The sequence below is a fragment of the Callospermophilus lateralis genome, chromosome 15 (genome assembly GCF_048772815.1).
Source record: "Callospermophilus lateralis isolate mCalLat2 chromosome 15, mCalLat2.hap1, whole genome shotgun sequence".
NCBI classification, from domain to species: Eukaryota; Metazoa; Chordata; class Mammalia; order Rodentia; family Sciuridae; genus Callospermophilus; species Callospermophilus lateralis.
The window spans coordinates 91,538,514-91,560,626 of record NC_135319.1 but is presented as its reverse complement, the minus strand read 5'-3'; the positions used below and the strand labels follow the sequence as shown (position 1 = coordinate 91,560,626).

At 43.9% G+C, this 22,113-nt stretch overlaps 1 protein-coding gene and 1 non-coding gene across 4 annotated transcripts in view; one reads left to right on the top strand and one right to left on the bottom strand.

Annotated features, from left to right (window-relative positions):
- Positions 1–7,829: 7,829 nt before the first annotated feature.
- The window catches only part of C15H10orf143 (chromosome 15 C10orf143 homolog), a 31,338-nt gene continuing 17,054 nt past the window's right edge, over positions 7,830–22,113 (top strand). The window contains exon 1 of one of the 3 annotated variants that reach the window (XM_077105337.1): positions 7,830–7,930. In XM_077105337.1, the coding sequence (XP_076961452.1) occupies positions 7,862–7,930 (69 nt within the window). In that variant the 5' untranslated portion in view covers positions 7,830–7,861. Of the gene's footprint in view, positions 7,931–8,339; positions 8,886–16,381; positions 16,640–22,113 lie in introns of those variants that run through there. The other 2 variants (XM_077105335.1, XM_077105336.1) reach the window with 2 other exon arrangements.
- Trnaa-cgc (transfer RNA alanine (anticodon CGC)) lies at positions 11,581–11,651 on the bottom strand. The gene has a single exon. It is a non-coding gene; the product is annotated as a tRNA-Ala (tRNA).

The following is a 22,113-nucleotide window of genomic DNA, read 5'->3' as shown; positions in this document are numbered from 1 at the left end:
CCATTTATATGGTTGGTATTAATATTCTCCTGACAAAGTCACTAATTTGGTGAAATAGGGCTTATTTTCATCAGAAGAAATATTCACATATTTTAGTGGCAACATTACCTTTGGACTTTCCAGCTACAATATTGTTTTTTGTTTTTGTTTTCGTTTTTCAGTTCACACCAGTTGCAATGACTGAGAAATGAATAAGAGGAGACAATGATGGGGAGTCAGTCATCTTCCTGGGATGAGGCAGATGGGTTGGACCCCAAAACAGGTGTCCCTTTTCTCCATGGAGCTAAAAGACAGAGCCGTGCTCAGCCCTCTCTGGTTGAATCTGCAGAGACAGGACAGTGACAACTCTGCCAGCCAGAGCCCATCAGAAGTCTGGCTGTGAGCAGGTGGCAATCCTGGGGGCTGCTGGTAGGAGGCAAAGGGCTGCCTGCAGCCTCGGGGGTCTTCAGTGGCCTGCCAACCAGCCGAGCCCTCTGGGTGGGAGCCCCATTTTCTTAACCACTATTTTATTCCTATTGTCACAAACTCTTCAGCCTTCTCTGAGACTGCTGGACACCAAAGCGAGGTTGTCATGAATGTGGTGGAGATCTTTATTTTCTAGTTCCCATACACACTATAGCATCGCATCATAGTGACACTAGAGGAGACCAGACTCCCTCTTGGGGGGAGATTCACAGATGTATTCCTGGCCACAGAGTTCTCTCTCCTCTTGAATCAGGTTATTATATCATTCCTTACCCAGAGCTGAGTTCTTATTGGCCATAACTGTATTTACCCTACAGAAACATGTCCTTTTATGACAGGTATAAATATTAAATAACAATGCTCTGGAATGAATACTTGGTCACTCAGAGAGCTGGATGAATTCCAAACGAACCCTAAGTCCTAATCTTTCCTTAAGTAAAATGTTCCATTTTAAAAGATGGCCATAAACATCTTCAGCACTATTTAGCAATCCCTTTGGAAGGGGCTGATCTCTTACTTACTGGAGGATGTGGTATGTTAGTTTGCCCGTCTTTGCTTTTGTTTTATAATTTCAAATAGTCAGGAAATATTGCATTCACTGGCAATCAATTTATTTTGATTGATAAAAAGGGGTTAATAAAAACTCCCTTAGAAATAAAAAGAAGGTGAATAGTAATATATCTTTCATGGTGCCTTCTTTCAGCTGTGCATAAAGAGAGCAAGCTTTTTACTTCTCCCCAATAAGTCTTCTCCTCTTATTTTCTATACCTAGTGAGTCATTTATAATCCTTATTATTTCCAACCCACACACTAATGCAGCATCAGTCATATTTCCACATGCTGGGTTTTTTCCTCCTTACTATGTTATGAAAGCTGAAAGGGAAAAACACCCTCTAATTTATATGAAAATGCATACCAAAAATGGATTACCAAACATAACCAATGTGACTTCAGACACTTGAAAATAAAGAAATTTAGGATGAAATATAAAACATCATGCTAAAGTTTCAATCTATTGTTAAAACAAAGTCTAACAGAAAGTACACTGCTGTGTGGCATTTAGCAAACATTACCAGGCTATTAGAAGCAGAAATAGATTGAAATGAGATACAATTAATGAGTTTCATTCGAATGTGAAGCTATTGATTTTGGAAGGCATATTTGCAGAGTATTAATGTTTTTATTTATCTACAGAACCTATGAAGAAAATGCAAAATGAGAGATTGTAAAATCCTTGCCTACTATATGTAGCAAGTGTTTACAGTTACTTTACGGGTTGGAATGTAGACACATACATTATATGGTATCATATAAATCTCTAATTTGCATGAGTCACAAAGTCTTTCAATATTAAATTCCTGTTTTGGGTCATCCTTACAGAGTACACTTAAAATTTTTATTCCACAAAGGTATTTACGGAAGTCGAAAAACAGTGGGTTGTTATTTTATTATTATTTTTTTCCTCAATAAAGCATGCTAGATTATTATAAGGCTTGCATGTAGAACAATCTGTACTGAGTCTTGCCATTAAAAAAAAAAAAAATACAGCCTAAGCTCAAATGACATTGGAACAAACCCTTGACCTTCACTAACACAAGCATGTGGCTGACCTAAGGAGAACATCCTTCTGATCTAATCCTCTTGGGATAGAAAAACCAGACTGTCCATAGTGAGAGAACAGTGCTAAAGCCCCCACAGAAGGTGAGAGACAAGGGGAAGCAAAGCTTAGGGCCCCTGGAGACAAGCCAACCAGCCATTCTTTGGCAATACTGACTTGCAAACATAAGAAACAATTATAAAGATGAGAAGTGGTCTGTGCACGGCTTTCGCATTCTCATTATGCTGTTTTTCCATTTAACATCCCATCCATGTTGGCTCCAACAGGGCCTCCTTAGCCACTAACAGTCACAGAGGGGGGAGGAGGGCAGAGTATCCTCTCCTGGAGGCCCTCCCAACACCACAGGCCACTCACTCACCAGCCTTGTGCTGAGCACCCACACTGGGCCCCTGTGCTTGGCACAGGACACAGGGCTAAACATTCAGCTCACTCAGCTCACCAGCAAGGCAGATGAGCAAGCAGGGGGCACCATGAAAGCCAGCAGATTCTGTGGAGCATCCAATGCCAGGAGCAGTGAGAGGAAGAAACCTGGGGCCTCCATGGCTCTTCCACGGAAAAGGCCTGGGGGAGAGATGAACATTGTCTGGATGTTGAACAACAAGAATGTTGGGTGGGAGGAGAGGGCAGGGATGACTTGAAGTGAACACAGGAGGAGGAGAAGCCTGATGTGCCAAGGGCTCCTGGTTCTTAAAGGTACATGCCCGCTCCAGGAAGGTGAAGGCCAGGGAAGATGGAGGGAGGCCCTGACCTGCAGACCCTTAGGAAGGCAAAAGTCCTTAATTGCAGCTTGCTATGTGCAAGCCACTTCACACCCAAAGGCACAAATCCACAAGAGCAGAGGCTGTCCACAGCAGAGATACACTGGAGAAAGCCACTCTCTGACCTGCATTCCCCAGGAGAGCACCTGCAACTTCTGCCCTTGGGTAATGGAGGGAGCTGTAGCTGCTTTTATTTTCACCTAAGCCACATTGCCGCTGAGTAAGAAGTTATCCCACAGGAACTAGAAACCATAGAACAGCAGGAAGGTAGGAAAGGAGACCGTGTGGTCTGCATTCAGGCAGGCTATTGGATCACTTTGCAGTCCTAAACCAATGGGCAATATCTCTGTGACTCAGTCTTGTTTATCTGAACATGAAGATAGATCTGCAGTGTCATTGGAGGATTCACTGAGATCAAAGAAGCCAATTTGACCAGCAAAGTCTCTAGTTTAGACAACTATTTCCTGAGTGCCTACCACACGCCTGGCCCTGCACAGTGAACAAGCATTCTGGTAAGTGGAGGATGCAAAAATTCAATCAGTCAAAAGAATATTAGGGCACAGCAGGGACTGCTGGAGACTGGGAGTAGGCACTTACAAGAGGAACACCAGTGGCTGCTTTAGATTAGGTGGTCGGATGGACAAAGCTCCTGTTGGGCAGGGACACTTCCGTTGAAAAATGAAAAACAGGAAGCAGACCAGGTGTAGCATAGGGGAGCATCCCAGACAAAAATGACAACCAGTATTATATCATAGCTAAAGAAACAGTACACTCAAAAAAATAAATAAATAAAGAACCTTATACTAGTGCCCAGGAAGGGCTGGGAATTTCTTAGGAGGAAGAGAATAGGAAGGAACTCTACAGCACACCTACTGTAAGCCAGGATCTGCTCTATAGATTCTCCATATACCGTCTTCTACTTCCCAACAGGATGAGCAGAGGTAGAAGTTCCTAAAGGAAGTCCTTGGGAGTTTGAAAGGGGGAAAAACAGAAGTAATGTCTTTGCAACAGCTGCATGAAAATGGTTACTGGAGGTGCCCACCAACTTCAGGAGTAAGTGTGATCAGGGAGGAGGGAGGCAGAGACCCACCCTTAGGAAGGCGGAAGCCCTTAATTGTGGGTTGCTGTGCACAGGCCACTTCAAAATACAAAGGCCTGTGTCCAGAATGAAGAACCAATGCTGTCCACAGCAGAGATGCAGTTGAGGGCTTATCAAAGAGAGTGCTGGCTTTTAAACCCATTAAGTCCCAATTTTACAATTCTGTCAATATTTCAGTGAAACAGACATTAAAATAGGTTGGAAATCATAATCTAGAAACTATATTTTATTTTTTCCATTTTACTGGTGCATCGTAGCCCATATATTATTATACACCAACTTAAGCAATATTATGATTATTAGATGATTACCTTCGAATCCTATATATTTTAAAGTTTGTATAGGAGTTCTACATCTGGGAAGATGTGACAAAAGGGGGAAAGGCAGAATGGCATTACATCACTGCACGTACTGCACCTTGTGCCCTCACTCATCCACCAGTGGAGCTAGGGTTGCTTCCGTCTTTTGGATAAGGTGGCAAATTCTGTGATGGACATGGGCGTTCCTGTGCTTTCAGTGATTTCTGTATGTACATATGGCTTATATGGTGATTTTACATTTGAGGAAACAATTTCAGTAGCAGCTGTAGCACTTCATATTCCTTTCAACACACAAGCATTCCTATTCATATCTGATCCAATACTTTGTTATTTTCATTTTCTTTTGATAGCCATCCTAATGGACATGAAGTGGTATGTCAAGATGGTTTTGATATGCACTTCCCTAATAACTGATGATGTTGATCATCTTTTCAGTGCTTACTGGCCATTTATATATCTTCTTTAGGGAAAAGCTATTCTAATTCTTTATTTTTTGTTACTGGTAATTTGTAGGTGTTCTTTAAGTTCTGCACATTAACCCATCATGAGATACATAATTTACAAATATTTTCTTCATTTCATGGGTTACCTTTTCAGCAAATATCATTTGATATTCAAACATTTTTAAATTATTTATTTTTTTTAGTTGTCAATGAATCTTTTGTTTTATTTATTTATATGTGGTGCTGAGGATTGAACCCAGGGCCTCATACATGCCAGGTAAGCACTCTACCAATAATATCAATAAACCATGACTCCAGCCCTTAAAATTTTTTTTAATCAAATGTTTTAAATTCTGATGTAGTCTTATTTATCTATTTTTTCTTTTGTTCACTGTTGTTCTGGCATCATATGCAAGAATCCAATGTCATGAAGCTTTTCCTACATTTTCTTCAAATAGATTATATATTCACTTTAACATTTAAATAATGAGCATTTAAACCATCATTTTATAAATGCTATGCACTATTTTTTAAATTTTCAAAAATTTAAATGTTGAGAATTTAAATTAATATATAACAAACAACAAAGAGAGGTTTAACATACATACCCTTTGCAGTGAGCTCCCAAATGAGTGATGTTGGTAAACTGTGTGCTAAGCTAAACTGCATTTCTTATTTTTTAGTGCTGGGGATCAAATTGGGTCTCTGAACAGTAAGGCAAGTGCTCCCTCATTGAGCTACATCCCCAGACTAAGATGCATCCTTCTAAACATACCCACTGCTTTATTGGCTCATAGACTTGAGTTTCTTCCTCTCATTGCCTGGGAAATAGCTCTGAGGATGATTCAAACACCTGCTAGAGAAGAAAGGGTGTTCCAATGGAGTGGCTCATTCGAATATTCCATGCTACCACAGAAACCTAAGTTGTTTACTGTAAAATCTGACCTAAGAGATCGGAGGAGAAAAAGCCAAATCCTATTAATCCAACAAGATTTCATTTGCACCCCTATAAGGAATCTTGAAATGAACCAATCTGCTATTTATGGTGCCTGATTTCCTCCCCTTTTGTTGACCTGTAAAACTCATCCACTCTATCTCATTGGCACCCCTTTCTATTTTGCAGACTAGATGCTGCCTAGTTCATGACTTCCTAGTAAGAACGAATTATATCTTTGGAACTAAAACTTGTTGAAATTTTGTTCTTTCACACATCTGTAAAGTAGCCATAAGGACAAAGGCTGGTGATATTGAAACTGGATAACAAAGCAAGTCATCCAACCTAAAGAGCAAAACAAAACATGTTTTGAAAGTAGAAGGAAGTAGTATAAGTCCACAACAATGCATTAAATCAACTCTGAAATGAAAATGTTCTGAAAATCATGAGGTTTTTTTCCCTCCCATGTTTGGAGCAAGCCTGGTGAACCGATGAGACTATAATCTTTATATATCACAGTCAGGATAAATATTTTGAACAGTCACACATTTTTGCTGTAGAAATGCTTGGTTGTAGGGCCCTAGCCCAGATCCCGTTGAAAGTTTTTATAAAACGCAGCATATATACCTCCCCCTTTAAAAAATTCAAACATTTTTGAATTCTAAAAACACATCTGGCCCCAAGGGTTTTTGATACTGGATTGTGAGCCAGCAGTGGCAGTACTGTTTAATGGAGCACTTGTGTCAGACATGCTTCTCCTAGGGGAAAAGCTATTCTAATTCTTTATTTTTTGTTACTGGTAATTTGTAGGTGTTCTTTAAGTTCTGCACATTAACCCATCATGAGATACATAATTTACAAATACTTTCTTACATTTGTATGTAAACGTCTCCCCTAGTCCTCACCACTCCCTACCAGTCATCATCATCATCCCTTTCAAGGGAGGGAACTGAGTTAGGTTAGCTCCTTAATTTGCTGAAGATCATGTAGCAAGTAGCCTGAGTACGGCTTCGTGCATTTCATCAAAACAGGGCTTTGTGACAAATGATGCCTTCCACTGAGCAGAACGGGAAGCTCACTGTGACCCAGACATGCCAATTTGGAGACGGGCAGCCAGGTGGTTCGCAAGGCCCTGGGTGCTTTCCCACTTTCCAGTGGGGTTGCCCCAGCGGCTCCCGTGGTGCGGCCAGGATGCAGCAGCTACGGAAGTTACACTGGGCAACAGCAGAGAAGGCAGATCCACACACCCACCTCCTCTTTCACAGGAAGGGCAGTCCTGTGACTGTCCGCTCGACTGACCTCCTACTTCTCATGGGCCAAAACCAGGTCACAGGTCCCCCGCCAGTGGCTGGCGAAGGAATGCCCCACTTTAATTCATCGACAGGGCCCTGGCTCTGGTCCCCACGGTGCGGAACCGCCGCGAGCTCGGCGGCGGAGCAGGAGGAAGCGGCGGGCCGGAGTCGGGGCAGCTGGTTACAGCAGGGGTCTAGAGCCTCAGGCGGGAGGACCGGGGCGCCGAAGCAGAGCGGCCCCGCCTCTGGGCCTCGGCTTTCGAGTGCACAGCCCCAGGGTCCCGGCGCCTGCGCCCTCCGGTCTGTAGAGGTGTGGGGCGCTCCCAAACTTATCCACCAGGTGCCACCAAAAGCCGCAACCGCGCCCAGCGTAGCACCCGGCCACGACCTCGGTGGCGCCCAGGGTGCAGGCCAGAGTCCAGGCCAGAGTCCAACTCTGGGAGCCGAGGCGCGTCCACCGGACCTCAACCCCCAGAAACCGCCAGAAATCTCCCATGCGGATTGGCCGGCTGCGCCATCTATCAGTCGACCAACAGCAGGAAGAACTGCCGACGGTGCCCCACGACCAATCGCGGGAGAGAGGAGGCGGGCGGCCCACCTGCCGATCCTTAGGCTGTGGTTCGAGTATGGCGGACACTAAACCCATGGGCCTTCGGGGCCCCACAGCTGATTCTATGACCCGGGAAGGTCAAGCCACCCCTCCCCTACGAAACAGCTGCATTAGGGCGGACAGGCAAAGCCCCTCGAGCACCTGTCTCCGGAAAGACTGCGGCCTCCGCTACTCCCGCCCGCGGCCCTTGCTGTGTAGGGACTTCGCGCTCCTCGCGGGCCACGCCCCTTCAGCCTCCTCATAGGCTCCCCCGGAACATTTGCGAAGGAACCTGGGCGTGGCGAGCCTGGGGCGCGGCCTCCGGGTGGGCCTGGGAGGCCGTATGGACAGCCTGGCGCTGGGTCAGTGGCGACGGCGGAAGCCGGAGGAGCTGCCGGTTCCGGGGGACGCGGTGAGCCCCGGGGCCTGGGTGTTAGGAATGGAAAGGCGCATGCCCTCGGGCTGGCCCCACCACCCTCGGCTGCGGGCCTAGCACCACCTGTAAGGCAGACTGGCCCTGCGGCCTGCGCCTCACCGGGGCGTGTCTGGGGGCGTGGCCACGCGCGAAACCGCGGCCTCGCTCCGCCTCCCCCCGCGCCTGCGCGGACTCCGAGAGCCCGGCCGCCGCAGACCCGCCAGCTCCAGGACCCCACGCCCGCTCCCTGAAATATGCACTGGGGACCCCTCCCACGACCCCGGGTGTTCGGTGTCTAGATCAGACGGCCTCCCGCTTCCCGCACTCTGGACAGGTCCACGTGCCAGTGGTGCGCGGCTTCAGCCGGGGAGAGCGCGGGCTTGGGTGTGAGAGTGCCGGACTGCAGGGTGCGGCCGGCCGCAGCCCGAGGAGGGCCGGAGAGCCCGGCTCTGCAGCGGGTCGTGAAGGATCCCGGAGGGATGGAGCCTCGTGGCAGAGCTGCGTCTTCCCATCTGCTGGCAAAGGGGGGCGTTATTTTTTGACCTCACTTATTTTGTGGTCCCTTGCTAAGAGCAGCAAGAGCAGCCAAGATACCCAACATTTGCTCTTTTCCTTAGTTATTTCTTTGAGAGCTACAGACTTGATAAGTGCCAGGTCTGTTTTTTCAGATAATGCAGGCAACATTTTTTTCAGACGTTTTTGTAGATTATCGGAATTGAGTATGGCGTTTGGGGTGTAGCTCCCTAGCCCCGGGCTCACTTCCCAGGCCCCCTTCACATGAGTGACTAGGGGCGCTGGAGTGGTAAAGGGAGTGCTTAATATGTACAAGCCCTTGGGTTCAGTGACTGGCTTTCTACCTGCAGCATCTGTTCCCTCACTAGCCACTCACTACCTGATGTGGAACCAGTGCCACTTATGTTTCTGTCAGCAGCACCCCACCTCCAGGTGCCAGGTATTGTATTCCCAGGATATATCAGGCTGCGAGCCTCTATTGTGGGTGAAGACAACATGGAGTTCGGTTCTTCTGCACGTAACAGCGTGGAGATGAGCCAGTCCACGGTGGTGAAAACCAGGTTCCCTGAATTTAGGTGTAAGGCAGATGGTACCCAGATCCAAGGACATCCAGGTACCTCGAGTCCTCCTCTAACACCATCCCCTGCGTGTCACTGTCACTGTCAGCTAGCTCATCACTGCAGTATTCACACTCCAGACAGTAGGGAAGCAAGTGGTGGAGTCTCAGGATTATAGGACACTTCAAGAGCTTACTGCCACTGCCCTGTGGGAAATGTAGGGTGGGATCAGAGTGAGGGCTCTCTGCCCGGTGCATCAGACAGCTGGGTGGGGAGAGCAGCCTGCTGTAGTCTTGCTGACAGTGATGGGAGGGCAGTGGGAAGGGTGGAGTCCCCTCTCAGGGTGGTCTTGAGCACCTGGGAGGGCAGTGGTTCCTGTTCTGAGAGAAAGCTGGTGTGGTACTGGGAGAAAATGGAGTTCCTGTTAGGGCAGGCTGGGTTCTCTGTGACTCTGGGACATTTAGTGGTGATATGGCAAATACTGCTAGTCATTGAGCAGTCACCATGTGGATCATCTGGATTTCACAACAACGTTTTATTGTTCCCATACTATAAATGAGAAAACCGAGGTGCGGAGAGCTTCATTAGCTGTCCTCCAGGCCCACAGCAAGCCAGAGTTGGAACTAGGATCTGTCTGTAGAGCTAACCGCTGGGCTACACAGCTTTCTGTGTGGGGATCTTGGAGCTGAAACATGAGGGTTTCACAGTGTTGTCCTAAATTGGCCATCATAAAATGATGAGAAGTGTGATGCTGAGGGCTGTCAGGGACGGGGAGCCAGAGGTCATTATTGATCAGAAAGAACGGAGGAGACTTAATGGAAGAAACCTTGAATGATCTATCAGATTGGAATTGCTGAAATTGAGTGCCAAGGTTGCAACCGCAGTGCTTCCTGACTGTTACCAAAGAATAACGATTTGGGTATCTTAGAGCCATGGTGTGTACTGCTTCTTAATTTGATAAAGTTCTTGTTTATATTGTACTGTGTCCTAGTCTTTGATCTAATAATCCAGATTGAGTTCAATAAAGTATCTGAGTGCTTGTATCAAGTTTTCTGTTCTCTCCAAGTTTTCTTCTCTCTCTCTCTCTCTCTCTCTCTCTCTCTCTCTCTCTCTCTCTCTCACACACACACACACACACACAATTCTCCAGCATTTGATTTCTGAGGAACTCCAACTATTTTCCTCCTGTTGGCAGCCCAGTGGCTCTATACTGAGTACATATAGCTATGAGCAGAGTCCAGAAAATTGCCTGGTGTGTGATGCCTGGGCAGAGCCTGTCAGGTGCATCCTGGTCCTGGTCGCAGTTTCCTAGCTGAGCAGTCAGCTAGTGTGGTGACTGGCAACTGCGTGTTGGCAGCATTGGATCATTTCCACCTGCAGACATCTTTTCAGCCCCTGTTGTGACCTGGGTCCTGGGTGGGCAGAGGAGGTGTGAGGCTTGGCAAGAAGTGTGGAGACCTTTGGAACTCCTGGCGAGATTTCTTACGTAGTACCCGCGCCTACTCACATCAGTTCCCCTGCTCAGCACACACTTTTTAGAGTGATGGTGCCTGCTTCACACCTGAAGCTCTGTGTCACTCGGCCTTCCACCTCTGTTAGGGCTGTTTTCCAAAAGACCTCTGCTGGTGTGCCCTTGTGGTCCTGTGCGCTCCCTGTGCTTTTTCTACTTTTCTCCGTTCGTTTGGCTTAAGGGACTCTTTTTATGATTGCATGTTATTTCCTTCACTATCTTATCAGCTGTAGCTTTGCTCTTTGCTTTATGATGTAGAGTGTTCCTCTGCAGCATCGTCAGGTGAAGGTGTGCCACCTCACCCTTGAGCCCCTCTCTCTTCCTTCCTCTCAACATTGTGCCTTATACACCTATATATTACTTTGACATATGCTATAAACTTTATTTTGTATTGATACTATTTCTGTTTTTAACAGTCAATCATATTTTGAAGAAAGTTCAATAACAAGAAAAAAACATATATTTATACACAGTTTCCATTTCCACTACAATTTTTTCTTTTATGTTGGTCTCTATTTCCTTCTGACATTCATTTCCTCCCCTGCCTAAAGGAATTCCTTCATTTTTTTTCTCCCTTTTTGGTGCTGAGGATTGGGCCCAGGGCTTTGTGCATACCAGGCATGTGCTCTACCTCCTAGCTACACCTGCAGCCCCCTTCAACATTTCTTATAGGACAGGTCGACTTGTGGTAATTTTTTTTCAACTTTTATCTGTCTGAGAAAGTCTTTATTTCACCTTCATATTGGAAAGATATTTCCAATGTCACAGAATTCTAAATAGAAAGGTTTTTTTTTTCTTTCAGTATTATAAAAAGATGTTGCTTCCTGATTTGTAGGATTGCTTCCAAGGTGAAATCTCCAGTCACTCTATCTTTGTTTCTCCATGTACATGTTTCTCTGGCTACTTAAAAACCTTTCTTTATCAGTAGCTTTGAGCAATTTGTTTATCATGTGCTTTGTGGTAGTAAATCCTCATGATTTTGTGCTTAGTGCTATTGTAATTCTTGAACTTGTGAGTTTATAGTTTTCATCAGATTTTTTGACATTTTCCTTCTTTTTTCTTTTATCTGGTGGTGCTTGGGATTGAACCAAGACCTTTTGCATGCGAGGCAAGCACTCTACCAACTGAGCTACATCCCTGGCCCAAATCTGCAACATTTTTATCTATTGTATTTTCAGATATTTTTCTTGTTTCCCTTACTTCCTCTCTTTCTGAAACTTCAGTTATTCGTCTGTTCCTGAAGTTGTCTTGTGATGCCTACTTAAAGCCTTCTCTGTGTTCAGATTCTATACTCTTTATTGCTGTTTCAGGTTCATTAACCTTATCTTCTTCAGTGTCTAATCTGCCATTAATTATATCCAGTCCATGTTCCATCTCAGATCTGGATCCCTGTCTCTGTTTAACATTCTGAACATATGCAGTTATAATGACCTTTTAATGTTCTTCTCTGCCGATTCTAGCACTTGTGTGATTTCTAGGCCAGCTGTAATGGATTATTCTCATTACAAATCACATTTTTCCACTTCTTTGCTGACTTAGTAATTTTTGTTTGGATGTCAGACATTGTCAGTTTTATATTTTGGGTACTGGATATTTTTGGATTCCTATGAATATGATTGAACTTGCTTTTTGGAACACAAATAAGCTACTTGGAAGTACTTGAGCCCTTTGAGTCTTGTGTTTAAGATCACAAGGATTTTTGGTTTTACTGGTAGAGTCAGGCAATATTCCCATCCTTGTTTGAGCATCGAAAATTGTCATTTCTAATCCTTCCAGGTGGTTCTTTCCATGGCCTTAGGTAATTTCATCCCTTATCAATGTTGGTCAATATTCAGCTGAATGCATCTTTCTCTCTCCAAGCCACTGTCTTCTGCAGTAGTCTGCTCTGTGAGATCCAGCAACCTTGGCCTCCTTAACCTCTCATCAGTGTGTCCTAATCTCAGGGAGTTCACCAGGCTCCACCTGGGTTCCACCTCCTGTGCCACAGCCTGGAAGTGGTCAAGGCAACGTGGACGGGCAGTCATAGGGCTAACCTCATTTGCATCCCATATCTCAGGGGTCAGCACCCTGTTTCTGGTTGGTTAGAGTCCCAAAGTCTGTTATTTAATTTACTTTGTCCATGTTTGGTTATTTCATGAAGGAGAGTAAATTCTATTGCTCCAATTTGACCAAAAAAAGTTGAATAATACAGATTGATTAAAGGTTTTAAAAAAGGAAAAGCACATGCACTAAAAGTTTGAACTTTGAAGGATTAAGATGTTCAGGAAAATTAATTCTAAATTTTTCAACCCTGTTTTGATTTAGAATGTTTAAAAGTTTATCTTTAAAAGACAAAAGCTCTTGTAAGTTGTACATGCAGCAGCAGCTTCATGAAAACAACTAGCAGTGTGACTATTTTCTATTGAGTTTAGCTCATCTGCTGTTTAATGAGTCTGTTTATCTGGGAACATCATCACCCCTCTAGACTCTTCTGTTGGTGGGCAGCAGTCTGGGCTCAGTCCATCAGCGGACATGCTTTTCCAGTGACACCCACACGGTTCATGCCTCCGGGCCAGGATGAGCAAGCTTGAGGCTGTGAAGAGGACAGGTAATTCCTTGTCTCCACTGGAATGCTTCTGATGCAACTATGCAAACTTTGATATGAGTAAACTGTAAAGTGCTATGTGATGTTTCCATGAGTCCTTGGTATTATGAATTGGTGAAAAAACAGAGGCAGAGGATATTTTAGGTCCACTCTGCTCTGTGGATTACTTCTGGACCTACCTTTGCTACTCTTGGGAAATTATCAGTAAAGCTTGTAGTCCTTTGTCAGCAAAACCACTTAGACATATCGATGACTTTAACTCCATTCAGTGACCCTAAGCAGTCCAACCTAGAAAGCAAGAATGTTGGGAGTCAACTTTGCTAGCTTCACTCAGATTTTTTTTTTTTTTTAGCTCACCTGCTGAGCTCCCTGGTGAAACATTGGGAATCCCTCTTGATGAAGCAGACCCCCAGCAAAGCCCCATTGTCTTCCAGGGGTCACTCTTACCATTGAAGTAATTGTGACCCACTCCTCAGGAAACAAGTTAGTTTTATTCTAGAAAGGAAATCGGTAATAATTCATTTCTAGTTACAGCCCTAATGCAGATGTTCACTCTGTCAGCCACACTAGCCTCAGTCATTTCTGGTTTCTGGCAGATTTCTTTGTAAGTGAACTGAGTCGGGATGTGGCGAGGCCAGCAGGAAGGCGGTCTCCTCATTGGAGCACCTCTTTAGAGTCTGTTGTGTCTGCAGCTGCTCTGGGAGTGACTTGCCTGCTTCTGCAACTACCAGAGCCAAGCAAGGTGCGCAGCAGGCATTCAGGAAGCATGGCTGGTGATGACTTGGGCGGATGCGGATGTTTGTAACTGAGAAGAAACGAAGGGAGGGTTATGTGAATGTGAGAATTGTTGGCATGTTCAAGACATTTATTTAAGGAAAACTCTTCAGTTGGGGAAAGCCCCACCAGTGGCCACATGATTACCCTTCCCTGAGACTGTCACTCAGGTCGTCTTAGGTGCTCTCTTGTAGTCATCAAAACAGTGTTGTCTCTTTAAGTGCTGCCATCACCACCGTCACCACGGGCTTTGAGACTTCCTCATCACCTCAGGGACGGTCACTCCACTGCTGTGTCCCTTATCTAGATTTGCCTCTTCTGCAAATTTCATGGAAGTGGAATATCACAATATATCGTCTTTTTTTAAAAAATATGTGGTCTTTTATATCTGGTTTCTTTTACTGATCATGTTTTTGAATTTCACCCATGATGAAGTTTATCTCAGTAGCATGTTCTTTTCACAGCTAACTAATTAAACTGTGACCAGATATGGCAATACCCAAGTGTGAGGTGAGGGCCACACCCACACATCCTTAGCTTCCTCAGAAGGGCCGAGCACCCTCGTGGCAGCTGAGGAAAGAAAGGGCTCTGTCTTTATTTTCTTTAGTCAGAGTGACAGTTTTTCTTTGCTCGTGTGCAGTATCTCCTCAGCATAGCTAGCCCTCCTAGCATTAGCTAACTGGTCTCTTACTCTGACCCATGACTCGCTCATCTCACAGCTTGCCTACTCTTTGCCAAGCTAGACTTGGTTAAGAGAGTAGGTGGAATGATCTTGCAAACTGATTTAAGGAGTCTTTAAAAAAATGGCCATGGCTAAATGAGACAGCATCAAGGTGTTCAGGACCCTTTGGTCACAACCCAGTTTGCCCTAGCAATGTGGGAGCTGAGTGTGAGAATCCTAACTCTGGTCCTCTCTCTGCTTGACATTGTGCCAGATCTCAATGTGCCGTAGAAAGTACACCTTCCAAGAATGCAAGGTCATTTTCCAAATGAAAATGTCATTGGAAGGAATCTTTACTTGATGGAAACCACGCATTCTTTCTAAATGGTAGTCTGTGGGGCCTTATCAATCTTGGTCCATCCAGTGTTCCTGTTCTATATGCAGACCAATGGTCATCCATATCAGCAACTCCAGCAAAAGTAAACTTCTTTATTACGGTAGAATTAAAATAAAACTAAACTCAAGAAAACCAAACTCAGCAAACTATTTCCTGTAACTAGGACTCAACCAGTCTCAGACATTTATAATACAAATGATCTTCAGGAAAAGGCCATTAGTCAAAAAAATTCTCAAAGTACTTTCAAGATGAAGGTTTCGATTATTTTTATTTTGTTTATTTTTGTATAAAATATATTTTCTCATGGACTTCCTGTCATTTGCATTACTGAAATCTAATGACTTACATTGATATTCTAATATATAGTATATATACTTAACTCACATACTAAGGATATGTGCTTAATCAGGGGTGTTTGATATGAAGAATGTGTCATTTTTTTGCTCTGCTAATTGAAGCGTGTCCCCAGTGCATTTCTGTGACAGTTCCCAGGGTTGCACACACTTTAGTCTCTCCATTCCTTGGAGGCATGGAGCAGAGAGGTGGACTTCTAGAGGTGGCATGGAAGTCCCATCCTCCCAGTGGAGCAGAGGAAGGGGGTTGGGGGGAGGGAAGGGAATGGGGAAAGGGAGGGAGAGGGAGTGAGTGCGATCAGACTTTCCTGTGTACACGTGTGAGTGTACCACAGTGAGCTCCACCTTTATGTATGTCCTTATGCACCAGTTGAAAACAAGTTTACACAAACAGAAGAAAGATCTACAGGTAGGCCGGAGGGAAGGGGTGGGCGGGGCAGGAGAGGAAGCAGAGGGGTTGTACTGAGGAAAGAAGTGGAGCAGACCATCTTCCATGCTCCTTTAGTTATGTCAAAATAAATTCCGTATATCCATAATAAATTAATAAAAAACTGGTAAAATGTCATATGTTGTCAGTTCTCAATAATCCGTAGTAAATAGCAGAAAATGTGAATGATCTAATCCACTCTACTGGCTGAGGGCTGCCAGGCCATAATCTCCCACTCCCCAGAGGGGCACCCCTGCTGGCCTGGACCTCAGCATGGCTTCTGCTTCCCCCACCCTAGGGTGTGAGTTCCCCAGCCCCTCGGCCACTGAAGAACACTGGTTTGTCACCTTGGATGATGACAGGTCTCCCAACTTTAGGTACCACATGTCATTTAGCCACACAGATGTTTAGGACACAGTTACAGAAGTGTCTTCGATTTCATCAGAAAGTGTAGGCTCCAGTTTCCATTTGTTTGTCTCTGCTTCTCTTTTTAGTAAGTGTGAGGTTGTTGAGGGAAGTCACTACTCTGAGGCTGCCGATTTAGACGTTAAAACTCATGTATTAAATGGTGTGGAGAATATTCAGTATTTCTATTCTTCCCCTTTAGCCCACATTTTTGAGAGTTGGCAGCACACTAGTTTTAGCATGACATGCTTCTTTTGCAGTGTGAAGGTGGAGCACGTTCTGGATAACTGGAGATCAAAGGCCTGGTCTTGATCCTCTAACTTAGGTGAAGGCAGTGGAGGGCTGCTTGATTTGCAAAAGTCTCCAAGACGTTGGTGGGCGTACTTTGATACACTAGAACGTGACATGGAACTCCAGTGCAGTGAGAGTGTGTGGAAACCTGCAGTTTCATCAACGGGGGAGAAGACCACAGTGACCACAGAACCTGGGAGCGGGAGAGTTGGTGCTGTGGAGGAAGCGGACCCGGTATGTGGTGCGGCTGTGAGGGCAGCTAAGCGATACAGGTTTCTCTGGAAACACAGGTGCCAAATTGTGGCTAGGGGATTTGGGTCTGCTCTACAGTAGTTGTGTGGCATTGGGGCATTGTAGGTGGTTCATTTTAAGTGGGAGGTAAACAGTTTAGAAATACTGAGAAGAGCACACAGGATGGCAAGGGTCTGAAGCACCTCTGAAATGGATGGTGAGGGGGACCAGCCACGGAAAGTGCCTGAGCTCTGTCTTCAAACACGAGAGGATGTTATGTCCAACAGGAACAGCTGTTTACTTTATGTTGCTCAAGAGGGAAAAATAAGAATCATGAGTGGAGTTGTGAGAAAGGAATTTGGTTTAAATCAGTATTTCTCGAGTGTGATATACAAACCACTGGGAGTATGGGGGTTTGGTTTTGTTTATTACAAAACTTTTTGCCAGGTGTGGTAGTGGCCGCCTGTATTTCCAGTGACTCAAGAGGCAGGAGGATTGCAAATTCAATCCCAGCATCAGCAACTTAGGCCCTAAACAACTTAGTGAGACCCTGTCTCAAAATAAAAATAAACAGGGCTGGGGATGTTAAGCACCCCTGGGTTCAATCCCCAGTACCAAAACAACAATAAAAACTTTTTATATTGAAATAGTTTTAGACTGTCAGAAAGGTTGCAAAGAACAGTGTACAGAGTTCAAATGCACCTTCACCTAATAAGCAAGCTAGAGTAAGATTGCAAGCCTTAGAACCAACCCTTGTACAGAATTATAACTGAGCTCTTCCAGGTTCCAGTGATGCCCTTCTTCAGCTGCAGGCTCAAATCCAAGATCTGATGTTGCTTTTAGTTGTTTCCTTGTCTCTTACAACTTGTGACCCTGCATCAGTCTTTTAGGACCTTCACACATTTAATGAGTGTGGGTCAGGTACTTGGTTGCCTGGTGTTTCCTCATGAGTTGACAAAGGTCACATGTCTGGGGCATTAGCACTGTAGCACTGGTGCTGTGCTTTCCTTGTTTGTTAGTGTGTGCTGCTGGGGGTAGAACCGAGGCCTTCCATGAGCTAGGCAAACACAACCCACTTACCCCAGCCCAAGGTGTGCCTCTTTGGTGCAGCATGCTTGTGGCATATGATGTCAGTGTGTCTCTACTGGTACGTCAGCCTTGTCACTTGGTAAAGGTGTTTTATCCACTTAACATTATTATTTTCTCTTTATGATTTATATAAATCTTGGGAAGATAACTTACAGACTGCAAATATCCCTTTCGCTTCTTAAATTTCTGCCTACCATTTTTAGCATCTATGGATACATCTTATCTGAGATGATTTTCATTGTATTTTACTTAATCAAAATTTTGTAATGTCCTCTTTTTTTAACATTTATTTATTAAAATTTGCCTGTAAAGAACTCTTGTCGTTTCTCCCCCATTTATTGATTGTTGTTTTTGTTGTGGGTGTCATGGGCCTTTCTTCTGTGGCTTACGTAGAATCCAATGCTGGTGTTTACTGTATTGCTACAATTATTTTGGATTTGGCCATTAGGAATCGCTCTGGGTTGGCACCCATGTCCTTTAGACACCCTTGTCCTTTACAAGGTCTTCCTAAGGCTCTTGGTTCCACCAAGTACTTCAGGCTCATTGTATTTTCTCCATTCTGTCCCTGGGTCAGCTGTTCCCGGGGAGCCTGGATGCCTTTCATGGGAGGATAGCGTTTAGCAGTCAGCACCTAGGTGCTGCTGGGCTGCGGTGTTCTCTGCAGCTGTGTGTGTGCACATACACGTGTAAGCACACTCATCTGTACATGTGTTATTTCTGAATCTGCATCAGTATGTCTGACAGACACCTCCAGTTCCAATCCAACAGACAGATTCACTGTAGCATTCTCCCTTTCCTTGTAGTTTATTTCTTCAACAGTAAGAAACTTGCTTTGGTCTTTTATAGTATACTTGCTTATTTATTCAGTGCGAGTATAATGTAGTTTCAAAATTGCTGACCTCGTGAGAAACAGACTTACCAACCAGGGCACATTTTTTGTATAATAGTTGATTTTGGTTTTGGCCTTTGCATTTCTAGTCAAAACAGTACTTTATAAAACTACTTAGGGTGGTTCTTTTCTTCATGGTGGTGTAGTTTTCATTTCTGAGTAGTTAGGTTCATTTATTATTGTTTGCAATCCATCTGGGGTCCCCTTCTCCTGACGTCCTGATTGAGTTGAATTTTTACTTACTTGGCTCTGAAACATTACTTATTTGCTAGGATACACACTCTGACTTCCTCTTGATGCCTCTTCCCACCTCCCCTCTCCCATCCACCTCCTGTAGGAAAGCCATCTCTAATTTCTCATGTATCCTTCTTCTATCTCTTTCTTTTTAAAAATTTTTTTTTAGTTGAAGATGGACACAATATATTTATTTTTGTGTGGTGCTGAGGATCGAACCCAGTGCCTCATGCTTGAGAGGCAAGTGCTCTACCACTGAGCCACAACCCCAGCCCCTATATCTCTTCTTTATATGAAGGATAGCATATTATAGATTCTCTTTTGCACTTCTAGAAATCATGCAGACTGGTCCATAGAAATTTCCCCCTTTTTATAGCAGTGAAGGGCCGTGTTGCTGTGTGTTCAGACTTTGTCCCCTCTCTTGCACAGGGCACGTACCTCTCCCACTACATTGCAACTCAGCAGTGCGGCCCCTTTCCACTAGGATACACACCCTGACTTCCTCTATTTTTTTTTTTACAGAGTTCATATGTACAGAGTTCAAATGCACCTCCACCTAATAAGCAAGCTAGAGTATGATCGCAAGCCTTAGAATCAACCCTTGTACAGTTGTATAACTGAGCTCTTCCAGTTTCCTCTATTTTTAAATAATAATGTTGCTGGAGGTGGATTGAGGGTAGGTACTTGGAGGTGAGTGCCTGGGGTAGAGTGTGCCAAGTTTTGTTGGGTGTTGCCAGATTTCCCCACCATGTTTGCAATCCCACCAGCTGGACAGAACCTTGCCAAGAGGGAACTGGTCATGTTTAAAATTGTCAGTTCTAATGGATGACAGATGATGTCTTTTTTTAATATATATTTTTATTTGTTCTCATTAGTTATACATGACAGTAGAATGCATTTTGACACATCATAAAATAAATGGAGTATAACTTCTCATTTGTCTGGCATTACATGATATAGAATTACACAGGTCATGTAATCTTATATGCACAAAGGGTAATAATGTCCGATTCATTCTACAATCATTCCTATCCATGCCTCTCCCCTCCCTTCACTCCCCTCTGTCTAGTTCAAAATACCTCTATTCTCCCCTCCACCCTTATTTTGAATTAGCATCCAAGTATCAGAGAAAACATTCAGCTTTTGGTTCTTTGGGATTGGCTTATTTCACTTAGCATAATTATTCTCCAGTTCCATCCGTTTACCAGCAAATGCCATAATTTCATTCTTCTTTAAGGCTAAGCAATATTCCAATGTGTATATATACCACAGTTTCTTTATCCATTCATCTGTTGAAGGACACCTAGGTTGGTTCCATAGTTTTGCTGTTGTGAATTGAGCTGCTATAAACATTGATGTGGCTGCATTTCTGTAGTATGCCGATTTTAAGTCCTTTGGGTATAAACCTAGGAGTAAGTTGACTGAGTCAAATGGTGATTCCTTCCAAGTTGTCTTATGGATCAAAGACCTTAGGCACTAGAACAGAGACCCTGTGCCTAAGAGAAGAAAAAGTAGGCCCAAATCTCCACCATGTCAGCTTAGGATCTGACTTCCTTAACAAGAGTCCAAAAATACAAGAAGCAAAAATCAAGAATCAATAAATGGACTTTGATTGGGCAAAGGGGAAGTAGGGAAGGGGAGTACATTACCCTAGGTACACGTATGTGCCCTAGGTACATAGTCACATATGGTGTGACTCCACATCATGTACAACCAGAGAAATGAAAAGTTATGCTTCATCTGTGTACAATGAATTGAAATGCATTCTGCTGTCATAGATACCTAATTAGAACAAACTAAGAAAAAAAATCAATAAATGGAATGGAATCAAACTAAAAGCTTCTTCACAGCAAAGGAAACAACCAATAACATGAAGAGAGAACCTACAGGATGGGAAGAAAATATCTACTACACACACCTCAGATAGAACATTAATCTCCAGGATATATAAAGAACTCAAAAAACTTAACGCCAAAAAAAAAAAAAAAAAAGAACAAATAACCCAATCAATAAATGGGCAAAGGAACTGAACAGCCACTTCACAGAAGAAATAGAGTCAATTAACAAATATATGAAAAAATGTTCAACATCTATAGCAATTAGAGAAATGCAAATCAAACATTGAGATTCCATCTCACTCTAGTCAGAATGGCAATCATCAAGAATACAAGCAACGATAAATGTTGGTGAGGAGATGGGGGAAAGGTATGCTCATATGTTGCTGGTGGGACTGCAAATTAGTGCAATCACTGTGGGAAGCAGTATGGAGATTCCTCAACTTGGAATGGCACCACCAGATGGTGTCTTAGTTGTATATGGTTGTAATACCTCTGTTTTTCATTAAATTTTTTTAATGTGGTACTGAGGATTGAACCCAGTGCCTCCCACATGGTAGGCAAGCACTTTACCACTGAGCCACAACCCCAGCCCCTGTCCTAATGTCTTGATCTGCATGTCTCTAAATATGGGTGAGTTTGAACACGTTTTCATATGTGTGAGAACCACTTTAATAACTTTTTTGTGAACTGTACCTTTTCCTCATTATTATTTAGGGATTTTTGCTCTCAACTTTCTCCCGATTTTTATGTTAGTTGTGTGTGTGTTTGTGTGTGTGTGTGTGTGTGTGTGTTAGTTATAAGTTCCAATTATTTTCTTATTTTTCAGGTACCTTTTAACTTTGTTTAGGGTTTTTTTGTTTTGTTTTGTTTTGCCCTGTAGAAGTTTTTGTTTTTATGTAGTCAAATTTATCAATCTTTGTTTTGTTGCCTCTGGGTTTTAAGTCATAAATAGAAAATATTTTCCTGCACAGATTTAGAGAGGGGTTCCTGCATGTTTTCTTCTAGTGCCTACAGAGTTCTGTATGCTCAGTTCTTCTACACTGAGGTCTCTGGTCCATCTGGTTTATTTTTCATGTACGGTGTGAGACACGGGTCTAATTTTTTTCTTTTTCCAAATGGCTGCCTAGTTTTCATGGCGCCATTCGTTTGTTAAAAAGCCCACATTCAGCCCCGTGGTTTGAAATGCCCAAGTTCCCCCTTACCGGGTTCCCTTCTGGACTCCTCATGCTGTCCGCCGGACTGTGTGTTCACGTGTGAGCCGACCTGCCACCACCCTGTGTATTGTCGTCTTCCTGGCACTCTTCCTGTCCAGTAGCGGTTTTTCCAGGTTCCTCTGGCTGTACTTGCATGCTGGCTCTTCCATGGGACCTTAGTATCAATTTGTATAATTATGAAATAGTTTACTGATGTTTTACTGGTATTACATT